General features: G+C 40.2%; 2 protein-coding genes across 3 annotated transcripts in view; one reads left to right on the forward strand and one right to left on the reverse strand.

Moving 5' to 3' along the window:
* Nucleotides 1-6,929, reverse strand: part of LOC111341474 (metal cation symporter ZIP14) — a 20,689-nt gene extending 13,760 nt beyond the window's left edge. Inside the window, exons 1-2 of one of the 2 annotated variants that reach the window (XM_022948455.2) lie at nt 6,658-6,929; nt 6,048-6,323 (exon numbers count right to left, since the gene is read on the reverse strand). In XM_022948455.2, the coding sequence (XP_022804190.2) occupies nt 6,048-6,323; nt 6,658-6,882 (501 nt within the window). In that variant the 5' untranslated portion in view covers nt 6,883-6,929. The remainder of the gene's footprint in view (nt 1-6,047; nt 6,324-6,657) is intronic. The other variant, XM_022948463.2, reaches the window with a different exon arrangement.
* LOC111341440 (uncharacterized) lies at nt 6,266-18,872 on the forward strand. Its single transcript, XM_022948410.2, has 7 exons — nt 6,266-6,420; nt 13,489-13,660; nt 14,298-14,846; nt 15,040-15,269; nt 15,431-17,087; nt 17,629-17,715; nt 18,222-18,872. Exons 2-6 carry the CDS (start codon nt 13,588-13,590, stop codon nt 17,703-17,705), a joined length of 2,586 nt encoding a protein of 861 aa, XP_022804145.2. The 5' UTR covers nt 6,266-6,420; nt 13,489-13,587; the 3' UTR covers nt 17,706-17,715; nt 18,222-18,872.
* Nucleotides 18,873-20,640: the final 1,768 nt, after the last annotated feature.

Raw genomic sequence — 20,640 nt, forward strand, 5'->3', positions numbered from 1 at the left:
ACTTCAAGCCAACAAAAAGCCAATTCAAATTTCTTTTCTTGAAATTTCTTTTATCATTCCTTAATAAGGACATAATAAGCTACAAAATTATGCAAAACAAAATTTTACTTCATAGGCACTTTAAAGATTTTATTTGTTCTTAAGGGTAAGAGTAAAGAACAGTCTCCAAAAGATACTGTTGAGCAACTGTCAGCCAGCTGTTAGCCCCCAACTGGCCACCAACTGTTGGCCATCTGTTGGTCAACAGTTGACCAACAGACAGCTGACAGTCGGCCACCTGTTGACTGACAGTTTTTGTTATGTTTCACACCAAAGTTTCGGCTGACTGTTGGACGAAAGTTGGTGACCTGTCAGTGGGTCATAGACTGAAGTGATCATAAACATTTCCTTATCTATTGCTTCTAAAACTACACGAAAAGGGGAAAAGTCATTTCAAAAAGATACCTTACACTTTACTTTCAATAACTATTATGGCTTTTGACAGCTTCTTTGCATTTGCTAGCTAGTGAAAGTTGCCCAATTGGTTTGATTTCATTTATCTGCCATATTGAAAAGTTGTTCTAGTTCCCAATTCCCTGGTACTGTTAACCATAGTTTTGAAATGCATTATAGGGCAATTGAAAACCTTCCTTTGGCTCTGCTTATTTACAACCCCAAAATGGAGGACAGAAGTATTTTTGCGTACAAACAAGGATATTAGAAATAGGTACCAAATTTACCACTAAATTTTGGTACGTACAATTGGAAGATGGGTCTAACAAGCTTATTTTACAGTTCCTGTAATCAAGTTTAATGTCTTTGCATGGGGCATGGTTGCCCATATTGCCCGAGCCAGAGGCTCATGTAATCGCAAGACAACACCCACCCATCCCACCCCAGGGAAGGATATCCACCACACAGTAATCTCGTGCGTGGGAAATTAACGTCTCCTACCCCTAACCCTGCAGGAGATGGGACCTCCATTTATTCGTCCCTATCCGAGAAGACAAGAATATCTAAACCATTTCTTGATGTTATAGAAAGGCAGCATATTCTTCTCAATTATTTTAAGACCTTGAGTGTTGGTCTGGCCGGGGCTCGAACCCACGACCTCCCACACATCAGTCCAGCGCTCTATCAATTGAGCTAACCGGGAGGCTGAGTCTAAATAGAATCAAGTAGATAAGTACAAACGGTGCAATCCAGAGATTTTTAATTTGCTGTTTTAACTGGAAAAGTTTTGACTCTGTTTTTGGTCTATTTAACACTGTTTGCTGATTGTCTGTAATGTGTCAGTAACCTGTCAGGTTACCGACGGCCAAAAATGGGAACCACTGTTCACTATCACTGCTCTTAAGACCTGTTTCACGGATGTAATTTATTGAAATTGTAAGCAAAAGTTGCACATTGATAAATAACAGGTGTTAAAGAGTTCAAAAGGAGTCAATGCTGTACCCACCAAGCGCAATATAACTGGTTCATATCACAAATCAGAAAGGCAATATCTGCTAGCAATCAGCTTCTTTAAGCACTTAAACTCCACATAATCATATAAAGATGTGAATTCTCCCAACAATATCCTTAATTAAGTAAGCAAACAGGTGGCAAGAATACACCAAGTGTACTATTCCCTAATCCCCTGGCAAAGAGGGGTTTTATGCTGTGCAATGCCATATCACTCAACTAAACAAGAAACCCCATGCTGCTTAAAAGCTATAGTCATTGCTCAATTAAGGTGGCCAAACACAGTTTTCGCACATGCTTTTTCTGATGCAATTCAGCGCGCGCACAAGAATTGCAAAAAAAAACAAACATGCCGTCAATAGAGCGGTCATTTTATTTACTCAACATGTATCCACACTATCATGTGCTATTTTTCTCCACAGTTGGCGCAGTGTATTGAGGGCTTTAATCTTTTATTACAAAGACATGTTAGAAAAGTTAACGGTGCAAAGAACCCAGCAATTCTCAGCTTTATCGTCATTGCCAAAAGAACCCAGTTAAATGCAGCGCATGCATAGTAAGTCAAAAAATTGCAATTGAATGGAAAACTGCTTTCTCAGAAATATGCCTATTTCTTGAGAACCACACATTAGAATTTCACAAAATTTGGCAAGAAAATACTTTAGGAAATAAGTAACTGGAATATTGAAAAAATTGATTTTTAACAAAGGAAATTCTAGATAAACAAGTGAACCTTCAACAAGAGATAATTAAAGATCTCTGTTCAATTGTTAGTAAATTGGTGTTAACTTGTGAGTGTCGTTACAAGCTCGTTGCATGCAAATTATAAAGAAAATCTAATAACCAGATTACAAATGAAAAAAACTGATTGTAACCCTTAATCTGTCAAGTGTGGATTATTCCGTGCATATGACGTCATGGACAAAAATCATTGTTCTCATGGAGTATAGTGCTCTCAGGTAAGATTTTAGCCTCATTTTCATGTCTGAGGTTGTTTACGAATGTACTGAATTTTTTTCAGACTCTACTGCATTATTTTGATTGAATTTGATGTTTTTTCTTCAAACCTTCGATTTAAATGTCCTAAAAGGTATTTAAAGATGGCATAGTTAAAAATTAACTTAACGTTTCAAGTCATAATTGAGTCATTTTTTGATCAAATTGGGTAAAATTTTTGAGGAGCAATCTCGACATGGCAGCAAGGCGAGCAAGAAGGTATAAAGCAGAGGAAGTTACCAGCATTCTGTTGGATATTCCCGAGGATAGCGACATCTCGGACTTTGAGGGGGAAGAACGAGATCACAGAAGTGGTATGGATGAGTCTAATACAGACAACATGCAGATATTTCACCTTCCGAATTGGGCGATAGTGATAGCAACATTCAGGGAAATGAAACAACAATTTTCACCAGAAGACAATTGAGTAAGGGTAGACCACGTGGAAGAGGAGCGAGCAAAACTACTGCAAGAGGGACAAGATCAAGATCCCCTAAAAATCAACATGATGCAGAGAATTCAGCTATAAGGTGGAGAAATCTTGACAAGAATGTTGTTGTCTCGTTTCCTGAATACAGAGGGCAGCATGGCCCTATTACTCTTTTGGAAGCTGACTCTGAAGCAGTGAACTTTTTTAGTCTAGTATTTCCGGAAGATCTCTGGGATGTTTTGGTGGAACAAACAAATATGTATGTTGCTCAGAAACAAAGAAAAACATGGCTCTGTGACACAAAGAAAGATTAGATGAAAGCATTTGTTGGTGGCCTTTATTTCATGGCTTTACAAAGACTGCCAAATTTTGATCATTACTTTTCTCGTGATTGGGTATTTGCTGTTCCTGCATTACAAAATGTTTTTACCAGGAATCGATTCTGGCAACTGTAACAGAATTTTCATTTGGCTCACAATACAAGGCAGCCTGCTCCTACTAATGAAGGCTATGATAAGTTTTACAAATTGCACCCCATGATCAATGGAATGAAAGAAAAATTCAAGCATACTTACAATATTGGCCAAAAGGTTTGTGTTGATGAGCACATGGTAAAAGGAAAAGGGAGAAATCTTTTCAAACAGTACCTTCCCATGAAACCAATCAAAAGAGGTGCAAAAATCTGGGAATTGGCTTGTTCGTGTTGTGGATACCTTTATGATTTTCAGGTGTACACAGGGAAATCTGGTGAAGATGCCGAAAGAGGTCTAGCACATCAGGTTGTTACTGACCTGGTTTCGCAACTTTATGACGAAGGCACTATTGTACATTGACAATTTCTTTACCAGCATTCCCCTTATGCAAGAGTTGAAAGAGTTCTCAATCAGTGACATGGGAAAAATAAGAAAAAATAGAAAAGGGTAACCGAAGGCATTGCAGGATTAAAACTTGCTAAAACAAATGAAGCATGGTGAATTTCACACTGTGAAATCTGAAACAACAGTTTGCTCAGTGTGGAAAGACACAAAACATGTTTCTTTTTGGTCAAATGAGCACTCATCCCATGGCAATTGTGCAATCACTAGAAAACTGAGAAGAGGTCAACTGGTGAATTAGCCTTGCCCACCAAGTGCAGTTGATTACAATAAGAACATGGGTGCTGTTGATTGCCATGATCAAATGGTGCCTAACTATGCAATTCATTGCAAGTCCAGGAGATGATGGGTGAGAATGTTTGTTAACTTTTTGGATGCAATTATGGTCAATGCATACATCGTGTACAGGGAAAATTTCCCAATTATGAACATGCCACCTCCACGGATTCCCCCAAAACCAATGCCCCGTGACAAATTTATAGCTGGTTTCATCCACAAGCTGACTGGAAATTTTTCTTGCCATCATCGGTGTGGCCCAGTACCAGCAGTGCCTGCCCCTCCATTTCATGAGAGAGAAGACCATGATTCTGTCCATGTTGTTGACCTGGGGCTCCTGAAATTTGGAAGATGTCACCACTGCTGTACTGGAGTGAAAGGAGCTAAGCGAAAGGAAACCGGCTTTGGCTACAGATCCTGCATGAAACGTTTATGCCATTCTGGTTGCCATGAAGAATACCACAGGCAGAACAATGTCTTCTAAATATTGTCTAGAAGTACCTTTTCACAGAAACTTGTTAGATTTGAATTTTCCTTGCAAATTTGTGGTGTTTTCTGGTAACTTGTTTTGATTTATGCAAATTTGTGGAATCAATTAACATAATTTATGTAGAAGATGGCCTGCTATGGTCCATTTGATAGCACATTTTATCAATTTTATTATCATATATAATAAGCCATAATTGATTAAAATCTTGAATTTCAATGATTTTTTTCTTAAAATAGTCTCAAAATCTCTATGATGATTAGAAAATTGACAGATTAAGGGTTAAAGGCCTTTGACTGCATAAAATCTGCAAGACCATAAACAATGAATTAGGATGTCTCATAAATGGGCCTTTGTTTTAAACCTTTACAGGTACAAGCTCAATTAGTTTGTAGTAAGTCGGCACATTTTTCCTCTTGAAATCACTTGCCAAAGGATGACTTAAAAATGAGCCTTTACCCAAAAGTTTCAGCATAAAAGTCCAACCAAATCTTTAGAGGCCTAGCTATTCTTACCAACAAAATCTTTCAGAGTTGAATCAAACCACTTGAGTCATTTGGGTTCACTAATGAATGAACCTTTGTTTAGAGGCTTGTTTGGAGGCTTGTTGAGTTAACTTAGGAGTGACTGTCTGAGTGGAGTAAGTGAAAATCCAAAAATGTAGCACATTGTCAAAAAATTGAAAACCTGCTCTTGCCCTGAGATACCTGATTGTGCACCTAGAAACATGATAAGGTTTTTTTTTTTCCAGACTATTTTAAATCCAAAAGGGGACCATTACGATTAACATCATCAGTTATGTGTATCCACAAAATCTAATTATATGTCCCGCTGGCTTAATTAAGGAATGTGCTTTTTGTACACAGTTTCACCATGGGAAATGGATGAGGATTTGAAAGAGAAGTAGGGTTACAGACCAATCTGTCATTAGCTACGCAGGAATAGCTTACTGTATTTATTTCCTAATCGAACACGGTGCTAACTGCTAAAATTTGCTTCAAATTCTGGATTTAACCACAGGGTGCCTGATTAGATTGTGTCATGACGCAAATGACGATTGCATCATTTTCACCAAGTTCAGCCTAACATGAAAGCGTTCCGCGAACTCCAAATTAAATGAAATAGTCCCGTCTGAGACTTAAACCATACCTCAATCCCTCCGATAAAACAATCCCTCCGATAAAGCAAGCCCTTATCAAACTGATAAGGGCTTGCTTTCTTTCGCACTTAGCATGAGCAAAGTTCATTTGCCTCAACTCGAGGCACTAATTTCCGCCCTAACCGGCTACCGACACTCGTTTCAGTTTTTATAAATTTTCTCGAATAAGGAAGCTAATCTGGGGAAAAAAAACCCTTTTACATTTCTGAGGAAAGTTATTTTTCGGTCAGTGTGCCCTATCCCACGCGGTCTTGAGAAAAAGTCGTAAACTGCGAATAAGTTTACGTTGCATTTCTTCGTTTGAGTACAACAATATTCAAACGCGCTAGTTCAACAAAAGAGGCTAGCAAAACACCTTGCAATCTCGTTTACTTCTCCTACCTTTTTCGCAGTTAAATGTTTCCCGATCGTCGAGTTGATCTCATCCAATAATTTATCCAATGTTTCACGTGTAATATTTCCATGATCGCCATAATTCCTTGCGAAAGAGTTGTAAAGTTCGCTGTGGTTCTTGGGAGCTGAACATCGACCAGGATTCATTTCAGGCGCAGGCAACAGACAGTAAACAATCATGGGACTGATTTCGACAAATTCGCTGGAATTCAACTGTTTAACCGACGATCCAGCGTAGGTGAGGACATCTGATGTCGAGAGACACTAAAAAGATAAAGTTCGATCAAAGAGACGTGAAAAACAAAAGAACCGCGTGCTCGGCGAAACAACGACATGAAATACAAGTTCTTCGATCTCTTCGGTAATGTTTGTTTTCTTTGCACAACGATCTACAACAATTTCAATACTTTTGATGCATTTTTATTCGCCAAATATACATCTAAGAAGAGTTACTTCATTCAATTATTGATTATTTGGGCGTTTTAGTAACTTTTTCCGGTACGAAGGGAATCGAACAAATGTGTTTTCTGCCTTAACTTAAATGAACCACAAGGTCAAATATCGTGGTTTTTAAACATGTAAACTTATCTCTTTTTACCTTCCTGTTGTCGACCCTTGCACTGCCATCTGAACAGTTCCAGAAATGCAACTTAGAGAGGAGTCTATCGACATCATCTGAGAGGAGAACCTCGCCATTTAATGTTTCTTGTAACGCCGTAAAACTGTAGTGCTCGTGCTTCTGCTTGGGTAGTTCATGGGAACGAACAAAAAATCGTAGCCTGAAGTACAAACACAAAAGTAAAAAAACTTTCTTGAAAATCATTTTGCTACGTAATGAGGGTACTGATTTCTCGTATTGATTAACACTATTAATTGCAAGTAAAAATGTATATTGCTAGTAAAAATGCTTCGTTCGCTTTAGTGTTACTGACAGCTGTCAATCAAAATGTTCGGAATGAGCACGCGGTCCCCAACAAAAAGAGGTTATCTGTAGTCGGGCATAAACACCACATCTGGCGACGAGGATCAAGCATAGAACACACAGAGAGTACTCCAAAAGGATATGAAGGGATTTCCGAAACGATTTCCAAAAAAACATCCAAAGCGATTTCCAAAGAGATTTCCGAAGCATTTTCCGGCCAAAAGATTATGGCGATTTCTCTACCATTATGGATTATGGAAATGCAGACCCAAGATGAAAGAAATGGCTAGGAAGATTCGAGACACTAGCCATTGGAATGGGAATTTCCGATGAAAAGCCGAAAAGGGCACTGCACTACGGCGGTCCAGAGGTCGACGAGATCTTCGACACGATTCAAGAAGTTGAGGTTGAAGTTCATTTATTTGTTTAAGCAGGTTGATTAATTGGCAGCTGTAATAGCTGATGTGGACCTGCTGTCCTAACCCACCCATCCCACCCCATGGGAGGACATCCATCACACAGTAATCTCGTGTGTGGGAAATTAACGTCACCTGCCCCAACCCTGCAGGAGACGGGACCTCCATTTATTCGTCCCTATCCGAGAAGACTAGAATATCTAACCATTTCTTGATGTTATAGAAAGGTAGCAAATTCTTCTCAATTATTTTAAGACCTTGAGTGTTGGTCCGACCGGGGCTCGAACCCTCGACCTCCCGCACTACAGTCCAGCGCTCTATCCATTGAGCTAACCGGGAGGCGGTTGGTGAAGACAAAGATTACCAAAAGGCCGTCGAGAGACTAACCGCCCACTTCTCTCCGCAAGTCAACGTAACGTACGAAGTTTACAATTTCCAGCATACCACGCAAAAGGATGGGGAAACCACTGACTGTTTCCATACACGTCTGAGAAGCCTAGCGAAGACCTGCGATTTCGCAAATTCAGAGAAATCACAGAACAGATCATCTTCAACTGTAAGTCAACTTCCACACGGCGCAAAGCTCTGCGAGAAGACCTCGTCTTATCTGGCCTCATGAAAGCTGGTAGAGCCCTAGCAATAAGCGGACTACAAGCAAAGGAGCTGGAGAATCACGATCAAACGATAAACGCGGTAAAGTTTAACAAGAAAGGAACCTCAACACGTCTCAAAGGGAAACAGCGCCATCACCAAAATCGCCAGGAGTCACGCACTCGCTACGAGTCCCGCAATCGCACCAACTCCCGAAAAGACGATGATAAATGTAGGAACTTGTGGTGGACCATACCCTCACAAAGACTTATGACCTGCGAAGAACAAGAAGTGCAACTCGTGTGGTAAACTAAACCACTTTTCCCGTGTTTGCAGAACAAATCCACTTGAGTCAGCACGGCTGAAAATGACGAATACGTTTACACGATTGGCGGTGACAACCAACCAACTTGCAAAGTGAAGATCGATGGGAAACAAATGGAAAAGATGGTCGACTCCGGCGCATCGGTCGATTCCATGGAGGAACGCACTTTCAGGGAGTTATATAAACGGAAGGTACGAGAAGCCACCAAGTGCAGAATTTTCTCCTACGGATCATCCACACTTCTACTTGTTCTGAGAATTATGGAGGCCGAAATATTCGCTAACGCCAACAGCACATGGACACACCCTGCATGTCATCAAAGGTGCTTCAGGAAACCTCCTGGGTTTTAACACTGCTACAAAATTTGGTGTGCTCAAGATCATCAACCGAGTCAAGCCTGACGAGACCGGTCTCCAGTCCCCTGTTAACGGAGATTAAGGAAGCCAGTTCGCTGGAATCGGCAAAAAGGGAAAGTCATTAAGCTTCACCTACACCCTAACGTCATACCCAAGCAACAACCACACCGTCTAATTCCCTTCCATGTCAGAAAGGATGTCGAGATGGAGTTAAAGCGATAAGAAGAGTTACAGAAAATCGGGACCGTGACGGGCCCAGCACCCTGGGTGAGCACTATTGTCATAGTCCCCAAGGGGTCTGGTCAATTAAAAATATGCGTAGACATGCGGGAGGCCAACAAGGCTGTTAAACAACTATCTATGTATGTATGTAGGCATTAACAACTTGGCATCGTTGCGAAAGGTAGCTTCCAAACCAGCTGCACGCACCACTGGACGCACTTATATATACTATGAAGTTTTGAGAGCATCAGATCATGGCGTATACTGTCGAACTATGTATGCAACCAGGCAATGTCAAAAGCAATGACGCTGCAAGAAATCAAGTTAGAGTCGGAGAAGGACAATTCGCTCCAAGCACTTATCAAGGCCATCGAGACTGACCAGTGGACACATCAAGAAGTACAGGATTACAGAAATTTGAAAGTTGAACTGTTGGTCTACCAAGGAACTGTACTGAGGGGAAACAGGAGCAAAGTCCCGAAAACACTGAGAGACAGAGCCGTGGACGTAGCACACGTTGGGTATCAAGGAATAGTGAAAACAAAACGCCTCATCAGAGAAAAAGTTTGGTTTCATGGTTTATAGACAAGATGGTTAAGGAGAAAGTCGACAACTGTTTACCATGCCAAGCAGTAACTACTAGCGGGGTGGAACGACTCGAACCTCTAAGGATGATACCCTACCAAACGCCCCATGGAAAGAACTCGCGATGGATTTTCTAAGACTACTCCCTTCTGGAGAATACCCCGTGGTTGTCATAGACGAATACAGCCGTTTGCCAGAAGTTGAAATTATCACATCCACTTTTGCTAAATCCACCATCCCGAAGCTTAATGCAATTTTCGCTAGACGAGGAATTCCTGATGTCCTAAAGAGTGGCAATGGACCCCCCCCCCCCCTTTAATGGCATGGAGTTCAAGAACTTTGCTGAGTATCTGGGTTTTCACCACCGCAAAATCACGCCGTCTGGCTAATGGAAAATGGCGAAGCGGAACGTTTCATGAAGACACTAGAGAGATGCGTGAGAACCGCCACCATTGAGCCCAAGAACTGGAAACAAGAACTCTATAAGTTTCTACGACAGTATCGGGCGACACCTCACTCGACCACTGACATCTCATCGTGTGAAGCACGTAACCAGAGTAAGCCAAAGACTACTCTTCCAGAAGTGACACTACCAGTTCTTGAGGAACAGAAGAACATGACAGATAGGGATACAGAACAGAAGATGAAGATGAAAGCATATGCAGATTAAAAGTTAGGAGTTAGAGAAAGCAAGATCAAGCTTGGAGACACAGTTCTAATCAAGCAACCACTGAAAGGGCAACAAGCTAAGCTTAGACGAAGATTTAACAGCAGAAGCCTGGTCACCAGAAGTTTCGGAACTAGAGAAGTCATCAAGTTCTCCAAGCCCAACTACAGCCCTGCGGCAATCTCAAAGACAAATAAGGTTCCCTGCAAAACTTTAAGACTTTCTCCTACTTTTGCGATAGAACTTGAAACTCGAAGCATGCCATTGAACTTCGTGACAAACACGTTCCAGTTTATCGTTTTTATTTATCAGAGATAAGTTGTTTATGTCGATCTTTTGGATACACACGTATCCAAGTTTATGATCAAGAAGGGGAGAGATGTAGTGTTTCTGACACTTGTCAATCACAGTGTTCGGAATGCGCACGCGATCCAAAAAAAAAAGAGTTTTTCTGTAGTCGGGTGTGGTCTTGCATGTTGATTAAATGTCGTTGTGTTTGCATCCAAAGTTTCAGTGCATGGTTATTTAAGCATAAACACCACATTTGCTAATAGCTATAAGCTGTATGTGCCTCAACGATCTGAAAGCGATTAGATGAAGTAGAAAGTGAAGTGGACCCTCACAGTTGAAGGTGAGAGCTGATTGGCTAATTCACTGAACGCTTTGTTTTAGGAAACGGTGACGAGTTTTAATTAGTTCAACAAGTATCTCATTCCTTTTTTACGCGTCTGTGCAATAATAATCTTCTGTTTTACCCTCATCTCCGGGTAAAAATTACGTCAAAATGTTATGACATGACGTTTATTCAGAATTTTCTTTTTCCTACCCGCCCATGATCTGAGAAGCAAATACGGGGGTATTTTAACCTACTCTCTAGTTTTCTTACGGGGACGACACGGTATCTTGGGATAATTATATTCACAAGTAACGTCCACTCTAATGTCATAACACAAAACAGATTCCTCTAATGAAATCATCTTTTTGGAAGTTTCCATCACTTACAGCGGCGTTCCGAATCAAAGCGAAGAATGTGTAAATTTAGTCTAAATGGAGGGTTCGTGACCTTTTCTTACAGGGCTGAAACTCAAAAACGCTAAAATTATCAGTATATTTTGAGTGAAAGAATGTAAACAATTTCAGAGTAAAATTCTACATTGTGTAACCGGAATAGGACTTAGCAAACGAAAGCGATTTCAAGAGAATGGCTGTAAAAGTTTCAAAATAACCGATAACGCCTTACAAAGACAGCTGGTATCCTATTTTGTTTGGTAAAGCTGAGAAAATGCATTTATTCCTAGCATTAGCCAGACCGCATCGTAAAAGCAGGCAACGACACTCGAACAAAGGATTAATCATTCTCCCGTGATGACTCTGAAATCATGACGAAATCCAATAAATAATGTATTCTTAATCAGTATTCATGGCGTTTCTAACAAAATTTGCCATGATTGCGCAAAACATTTTCGTTCATATGTACAGTTCAACTTTCGAAATATAGAAGGGGGCGTCTAAGCAAACTTTCTGATCATATTGTCTCTGTAGCCTTCTTAACTTCTCGGGAATTTTATTTTGTTTGTGATTTGTTGTTTGTGAGTAAAAGGCTAATATAAACAAAGAGATAACATGAATGGAGAAAATTTTTCAGACTACTAATTAAATTATCCGAATCTTAACTGTACAGTATCTCAGTTACACGTCTTGTTGGCTAATTGAAAAACAGATATTACTTTGTGAAAGCATTATCGTTTCGTGACTTTCAGTGCTTCGTCTAAATGATTTATCGAGAGCTAAATCCTGTTTGGCTGCCAGTTGTACACGATAGGCGACAAGGCGTTCTTCACAATGGCCGGTAGACTGCAACAGTTAAATTAACTACAAGAAAAGGACTGACCTAAACTAAAATTGTTTCGAGCCGTTTTGTTTGAGATCGATTCATCGCCATTTCTTTCTAATTTTCTTTCCCTTTGATCATTCGCAGTAGAAGTGAAAAAATGTATTCTCCTGACAAAATTTTCCTGTATTGAAAATATTTTTATCGCCCAAACTGAAACAATCTGCAAGTAATCCTTTGTATTAGAGACAGGACTAAAGCATGAAGCACATCTGCGGTGGTTCCACTATCTGCATTGCGACAGAGCCTCCTGCTATGAAAATATTTGAGTACCCAGAGAACACCTCTGTCCGTTCTGCCTGAGATACACATGATTAGGCCATGTAGCAGATTTGCATTGCATCCGATATTTTCAATGATCAAATGTGCACAACTGTGAAGAATGTGCCCCGGCCCATTTGATCAGCTGCGATTTAAAGGCCTTCCTCTTGATGATGTCCTTTATTTGAGCTCGAGATTTCTGACAGTTGAGGAGGGTAGATCTCGAATCAGCTATTACGTACAGAAATCGAGACAGAATAAACTGTTTTAGTACAAACCATCTACTACCAGTCGTTGAAAAACCTAACAAGACGGGTGCATGTATTTGTTTTATTTTGTTTACAACCCGACATATATCTATCATGGAAAAAATAGCGAGTCGGGTGGCCACTCAAATTTCAGAATTTGTGATCGTGGAACGCTGGTAGATGTTTACTAATTAAGATTAAAGGCTGTAATTGGTGAACGTACTATGATACTGATTAGTCGTCCTGTACTTACGATGCAGCAGTATTTAGCGCGTCAAAGTGATTCTACACACATTGTGCTAATGCATATAAACTTGTATTGCAGCCTTGCGATAAAGACCTTGGAACACCAATAATTCCAATTTGCGATTAAGCTCAATTTGGAATCCTCCCCTTTTTTTTTTTTACGACTCGGAATAATTTTGGTGCACTATGCGTGAAAAATGTATATGCTAATCCGAATTTTGCTGTGTCGCAATGCGAAATTCTTTAAGGCACTGATCTTTGAACTGTGCTCAGTGAATGGCTAGGGAAACAAATTCATTTGAAAGCGAGCAGGCCTGGCACGACTCCCCAAATTTTATGTTCTCCAGAACAGATAATCAGGAAAAGCAATTCAGTTGTGGGTGAACCAGCGCACGGTTTCAGTTTAACTTGAAATTGTTATTTCTGTCTCCTCAGAAGCGTTTAGGAAAAAGGTATCAAATATCCATAGTCTCAGCTTTTTCATCCACTTTGTCCTCTATCGCTTCTGAGAACTTTTTACTATTTCATAATCCCCTCTTTATTCATACAAAATAAAAGACCGTGAAGTGGAAAGTCCGTTGTTGGCTTTTGTTTCGGTTATAGTCCGTAACAACCTGTTGCTGTTTTTCGATTTTCACCACTCATCGACACACCTGAATTCCTTATTTTGAATACAGTTTAAAACAAATTTCTCAAAAGGACACAAGAGATGCCAACGTGATAAGGAAATCTGCAATCAGTTCCAGGGAAAGGAAATAAAACAGTCCTGAAAATAAACCTCAGCTGTACAGTACTGACATGAATGTGGCTTTCTTGCTCTTCTCAGTGCTCCTCGCCTTAATTTTCAACGTTTGTGATGGCGCCGTCAAAGGTACGAATAATGTTTGATGCGGTTAAATCATCGGTTTTGACTGAGACAACTTCTATGTTTACTTGTGACCTCATGTTAAACATACCAACTTTTAAAACTTTCTTCCCGTCAGAATGGTAACTCTTTTTTGACATTTGTTCCATATGCGAAGAGAAAGATTTCATGCGACCTTGACTAATCTGTTTGTTTCCTTTGTTTGAATTGGCCTACGCGTAAACTAAGCAAGTAGCACTTATTCGACTGGTAGTACTTGCTATAGTCCCGAGGAGGTGTCACCCTACAAAAATTGAATTCTACTGATCTTTTCCATAAATTTAAAAAGGCGTTTTATGTTGTTTCTTTCTTTAACGAGAGACTATTTTCCTCACTCTCTTGATTTGAGTGATTTGATAAGTCATCAAGGTCAGTTGCTGTACTAAAGTTGTTTTTTTTTTACGCTCTATGGTGTCCACAAGGGTCGCTACACATGAGGAGAAAAAACTCCTTGGAACTGGTTTCTGCGATTCAACTAGGTCTTTCAAAATATCATCCAAACATCAGGAAATTTTATACTTAGAGACCTGAGGAGGTTGCGGCAGTAAACCATTTTTTTTTAATAAAACGTCTCTTCTTACAACCTGGCTTTTGATTCGTCAAGGTGCCAGAGCGAATGGTGTAGAACACAAGACAAAGCTACATCGTAAGATTTTCCATCATCCGCATCATCATCACCACCATCATTACCACCACCACCACCACCCGCATCGTCGGCGTCATCATCTCGGTCATCATCGTCATCTTTTACACTACCACCATCATCATCCTCACCATCACCATGACAATAGACCGAGGTATCACCATCGTCACCACCGGCATCACCATCACCATCACAACCCATTGCATCACCATCTCCACCACCACAACCATTTCCACAAACACCCTGTGCATCATTATCATTATAAAAACCCGTTCCATTCCCGCCGCGTTTTGGACAAGCATCACCAGGGTCACCGTCGAAGCGATATCCTCCATGTCTCTGGTGTCTTACCCAACAAACTCAAACTGCACGTGCAAGTCAAAGGTATGCAAGCGACAAAGCGGCAATCCCTGCCCAATTTGTTGGCCAACCTTGGTCAGCATTTGATGAACCTGGGAAGCAGTTTGTCACCGAGAAAATCACAGATGGAAATTCCTTCCCCTTTGAATGGTAGGCTGTAATAGAAAATACTTCACCAAACCATACTTACAGATGTTCGCGAATTTATTCAGTTGCAAGTTTCCTTCATCGCAAGATTTTCGACTCTTGATCTGTTGTGAACAATTTGGATAGCCGAGAACAACAGAGTAGGAGACGTGTATTTTGCTGTTTATAAAATTCGGTTATTTTAATCTTGTTGCAGAAACCCGTAATGATAAAGTTGGAAAAGAAATATCGGAAACGCCTGTAACTGAAGGCGATCAGAATTTCGTAAAAGATTCATCGTCAACGCCAGCAGCTGCTCTGGAGGACTCACAGACAAATAATATGTCAGTAACTAACGTTGAAGACCTCTTACACAACGCGCTCGACGCAGGGAGCAGTGACCATAGCTGGGAGAGGGGTTTCTCTGGAAATGGTGAAGCAAACGCAGTAAGTATCTTCTTGCCAACGGAATAGCAATATGTAAATAAATTTGAAATCTGATGTTAAGAGCTTGTGAATTAGATAGAGCAAAGCTGATCTTTGTGAAACTCCCCAAAATAACCTGACCACAGTTATTAGTTTACCTGTAATTGTTCTTTCTCCTTCAGTTAGATGCTACTTCCACAAAAGACCTCAACAGTGACGAAGCAAAAAAGGGAGACAGAAGAAATGAAACCTATTCGGAGCCTGAGATTTATGGTCCTGTGGAGAACCAGGAACACGACATATCTAATGATACCGTCGAGGATTCTGCTGAAGAACAAATTCACGAGATAGAAGATAAGCGTAACAAATATCAGCTTAAAGATCGACAAGCTACCACAAAGGGAGAGGACAAGCCTCTTGTTCAGGGAGCTAATCCGAAGAATGCTGCATCCAAGAAAGATATTTTAACAGACGACGAAAACACGCTCTCCCTACGACAAAAGGAAAAAACTCTTGAAAATGGAACCGAGAATGCATCATTACGCCTGGCTGGTGGATCATTACCTAAGGAACCCAAAAACTTAGAAAGCAACTCCACATTGGACGAAAATGAACGTCCCGTTGTCGATGTTGCACCTGAATCTAGTGTAACTTTGATACACTCTAATCAATCAGCCATCCCGTCAGAAAGTGATAGTCAACAGATCAAAGAAGAGAAAGAGGAGAATATTGAGACCTCAGGAAGTGGAGAGGATTCCCTCGATGATGCGAGAAACAATAAAGATGCCATAGAAAATGATGATAGAGTATTTGAAGAAGGAAGCGAGTCGGGAGAAGAACCTACTAAGGATAATATCTTTGATGTAAGTGAAAGAAAAACATCTGTTAAGGACACTGCGAAGCAGTCTGATTTTAGAGAATCAAAGGAAGGTTTTAAAGAGCCCTCAGATCAACCTGCGGTGGTCAGTGTCGCAGGAAATCAAACTATGGGAAACCAGAGTGAAGAGGCATTTTATCCAGACTTCACAGAGTCAATCCAACCAAAGAATGAGAGTCCTGTTCTAGAAGACAGCAAAAGCAGCGGCCAACCTTTCATTGGTAATGATGCAGAGAAGGCAACATTTTCAGTAGATAGTGCTATTAAAGATGCAACGATCCATGATAGCAACCCTCGAGAAAGTCTGGATGAGTCTAAGGCATCACAGTCTACCTTCAATGAAACAGGAAGAGTTATTTCCGACACAAAGCTCGAGAAAAGTTTTCACACAAACAGTGACCAGCCCATTACCAACCTGGATTTCAATGAAGCCCAGCCAAACGAACAAGGTCAACCGACACTGAGCGGAATAGATAATGAATCACGAACGGCCAGCATTACTCAAGGATCTCCGGAAGAAACTGGGCAAACACAGGCCATGAATTCGCAGAACGACCAAAATGGAGTTTCAGTTGGACCTAAAACTCCGGTTGCCGTAGATGGCCCTGCGGAGCCTCCTCTATCCAATATTGCTTATCCAACAGTTGTGAATGTAGATCAGTCTCAAGTAAATGATTATCACGAAGATGCGTCCCAAGATGTAAGTTCCGAAGATAATTCAGATGAGATTCCCGTCTACACCTTATCGTCGCCGGTTAGTAACGATTCACTGGCAGAGGATGAAACCACTTTGTCGTCTATGCCTGCGTCTTCCGTTAATGCGGCGTCAGCTGACTTCATTGACTCAGGAGCAAATATGTCCCCGGGATATTCAGAATCATCGCAGTTATCTGAGGAATACGACACGTTTCCCGCTACAACTGCACCATCTGAATTCGTAAACAGCACTTTATCAGAAGAAGGTAAGTATACGACTCCCGGACATCCTTTTAAACTAAAATTTGAATGAAATGAAGTGTGAGTGCGATCGTCTGAGTTGGAGATAATCCCACACCAAAAATGGAAATCTGTAGATGACTGCGCTTGACGTCAACATTTGTAGAGTTGGTCTCCAGGAAACCTACTCTAATGTCCGTTGACAGTCAACAAAGACACTCCTAGAAACTGCTCTCACTCGAACCGAACAACAGGTTGATATTTAATTTAATATAAATTTCCTGATTTCCTACCCAATCATTTATTTCAATAATTCATTAAGACAAGATACTTTTAGTAAAATTTTTCTTAGATGATACAATTAAAAACAACAACAGAAATGTGTGTGAAATGAAGTTTTGTTTACCCTCGTGGAAAAAGGAAGGATTGATTCTCGAAGATAGACATTAAGCCAAGTGGTTGTTTCTTGTTGGACTCGTGGGTTCTTGTTGGACTCGTGGGTTCTTGTTGGACTCATGGGTGCCTTTATCATAGGACTCTCCGATATATTTGAATTACTCTTCTTAGGTGGTTTCCAAAGAGACATGCTCGACGACCCAGTACAGGAGTCTCTAGAAACAGTTGCTGACAGCAAACCGAGCTAAAAAATAAATGGTAGGTACCTTGAAGGATAACTGTTTATAAATATCTAGAACTAACGCCAACTAACACCAACGCAATTAGAACAGTAAACAAGATCAAAATGAGGACTAAAGCAAAATCAAGGAAACTCCTCATAACATGGGGAAATGGGAATAACCAATTCGTGATTGGTTTTTGCCTTGACCTTGATGAGTCGAGAAAGTGGTGCGAAATTCTAGGACCAATAAAACAGCGGACTAAAGTAAAACCAAAGCAATTCCGGATAATTTTCAACTCTTGATTGAGTATTACTCCAAAGTAACACGTTAAACACTGGTTCAGTACGCAGTGAGACGAAGAATACATCTGAGAACTTGAAAATAAAAGACTAACCGGTTTTGCAGTCGGAGGTTCTATCAAGCATGCTACAAAGAACTCATTCGTGAGCTGGGGACCATACCAGATTCACGATCTTCCTTATCTATATGCAGATTATAGACGAGCCTTGTGACATTTTGCTCATTCATTTTTATTTGTAGATGAGCAAAGTGGAATGAAATTGCATTGGTGACCTCACAAGCAAACTTTCTCTCCCGAGAAGAAACTTTCCTATAAGGTTCTGATGAACATTTCCAAGTACTATGGCCTGACAAGGATAAATCTTTTTTTAAACGTTGTCGTTTACGGCTCCTAAAAGACTACATCGTTATTTTATTCTAAGTCCACCATTGTGATTTTATATTCATTTTGATAATGTAGTCAGCGAGTGATTGATCAAGAGGATTGGTTCTGAGAAGAACTACATAGAATGAGAAAAACGTAGAACCAAAAATCGGTATTTTGTTCCGTTTTGCTAAATTGTAGTTTTGTCATTTCTTCATGATGGGGAGCAAAACAAAATGTGTATTCATAGGATTTGCCATGACAAACTAAGCTACTCTCAGGTTATGTAACGTTACAAAGTATTGATAGCCAAACAGGGATTTTCATTCTGGTAGCCAGTGAAGTATATGTTGAACTGTAAGGTTACTATACGTTTGAAAGTTGTACTTATGGACTTGCTTGTATAGCGCTTTATATTCTTAGTTGTAAAAGTTATCTAACTTGTTAAAGATTTATCTTTAACTGCATCAGTTTTTGCCAGCAACTGTATAGGATCTTCAAGAATAAATACTTTCGAAAAAATTGAACCTCTAAGCTCACCGATGATATGTGATCTATCTGCCCAAACTTAATTCTTTTACAGAAAGGACTACCAAGAACTTAGAATTTTTAATTTAAGAATTCCTCAGGAAATGGAACTTTAAAACCTCTCAGAGAAAAGAGAGCTGAGAGTTGAACTCTTGTCTTTCGTCTGGATGGGGAGCTTTTTCATAACTGCCTTCGGTTTCATGGTTATCTGGTCTCGGGAGCAGGGAAAATCTCCCCCTGAAAAAAAAAAAATATGTTGTCTTGGCCCACACTTTGAGAGTTTGACGTAAACGTCTCTCTCCTCAAAATTCTACGAAGGAAGTCCAAACTGACTCAAGTTCGCAATGTTTATCAACCATTACATGTCCTATATTTGAAGTTCCTATGTTTAACCTGCCACGGCTTTCTCACCAGTTGAACTTCAGTCAGTAGGTAAGACAATGAGAACAGTTTTGAAAACCGGATTTGTCTCACTTCCTGATCGTGCTGGCCACTTTTTTGATAGTTTATCATTACACCCTCCTTCTCTAGTAAAACGTGTGTTTCGTTCGTATGAAAATACGGGCTAGCGTGGCGTTTTTAAGGGAAAGAATTATAACTCAACAAAGTGGTAAAAAATGAAATGGCCGGGAATCAGACCCGGGTCTCCTCCCACAGCAAGACATCATTCTATGACTGAATCATTCTGTTTGTTGAAGATTTGAAAGTTCAGACTTACCAGGCTGAACGTTCCCGGTATGAAATTTAAAAGTCGGGCCTCGTTCATCTCCCCATAGATGAATAGCAAGCGGGCTGAAATTTGCCAAACTGAAGAGAAGACAATCATCCTCTCACAGACCCAGATCGGTTGGAACCAGAGAAGTAGATCCGTGATTGAATGAACAGTTACTTCTCGTACTCGTCATTCGTACGTAGATTATTGGGAGGGGGGGGGGGGGGAGGGCTGTCTAAGAAAATAGACACTACATAAAATCGAGCCTTAATTAGCAATTTTAAATTTTTGCTCACACCAGTTATGTGTGAAAACGAAAGAGTCTGATTTGTTGAAAGCGTCATGTCAAGGAGGTGCTATATGCAAGTAATAAGTCTATGCGCGGAAGTATGTTTCGATGCACTTTCCTCAAACACTGAAAACTAATTAATTGTCGTTATAACTGCATAAAAGTTTATTCGAAAATACAATAGAAGAATTGATTTTTAACAAATTAACCTTTTCACGGTATTGCACGATGAGATAAATTTTCCTTCGACATTTTTGTGTTTCTGCTTCAAGAAAGGAAAGGTTAGTGTTTGACATATATCAAGAGATTATAAACTAATATTTATGTTCTCTTGCATATGGGGATTTTTCTCGAGCACACGTTATCTTAACATCTTGTACCCAAATATCGTATCTAGGTTTCGTTAGATGAACTATTGCCATTTTTCCCTTGATAGTTTCGATTTCTCTACACCCGTGCCCTTTTCTCAACAAACAAAATTATTTGTTACATATGGTGCACGATCCTCACAGTAGATAGCGCTATTTAAGCAACAGCGAAAATCAGACCTGAAAAAAATCAGGCCTGTACGGGATTCGAACCACTGACCTCTGCGATACTAGTGCAGCGCTCTACCAATTGAGCTAACAACACTGGGAGCAGGCCGTTAAGTTGATTCGTAATAAACCCGTGAAAGTGATAAATCAGATACAATGAAATATATGAAGTTCATATATTTTGAACTGCGGTATTAGATACATATGGTGCACGAGGATCGTGCACCATA

Source organism: Stylophora pistillata, chromosome 12, assembly GCF_964205215.1.
Source record: "Stylophora pistillata chromosome 12, jaStyPist1.2, whole genome shotgun sequence".
Lineage (NCBI taxonomy): Eukaryota > Metazoa > Cnidaria > Anthozoa > Scleractinia > Pocilloporidae > Stylophora > Stylophora pistillata.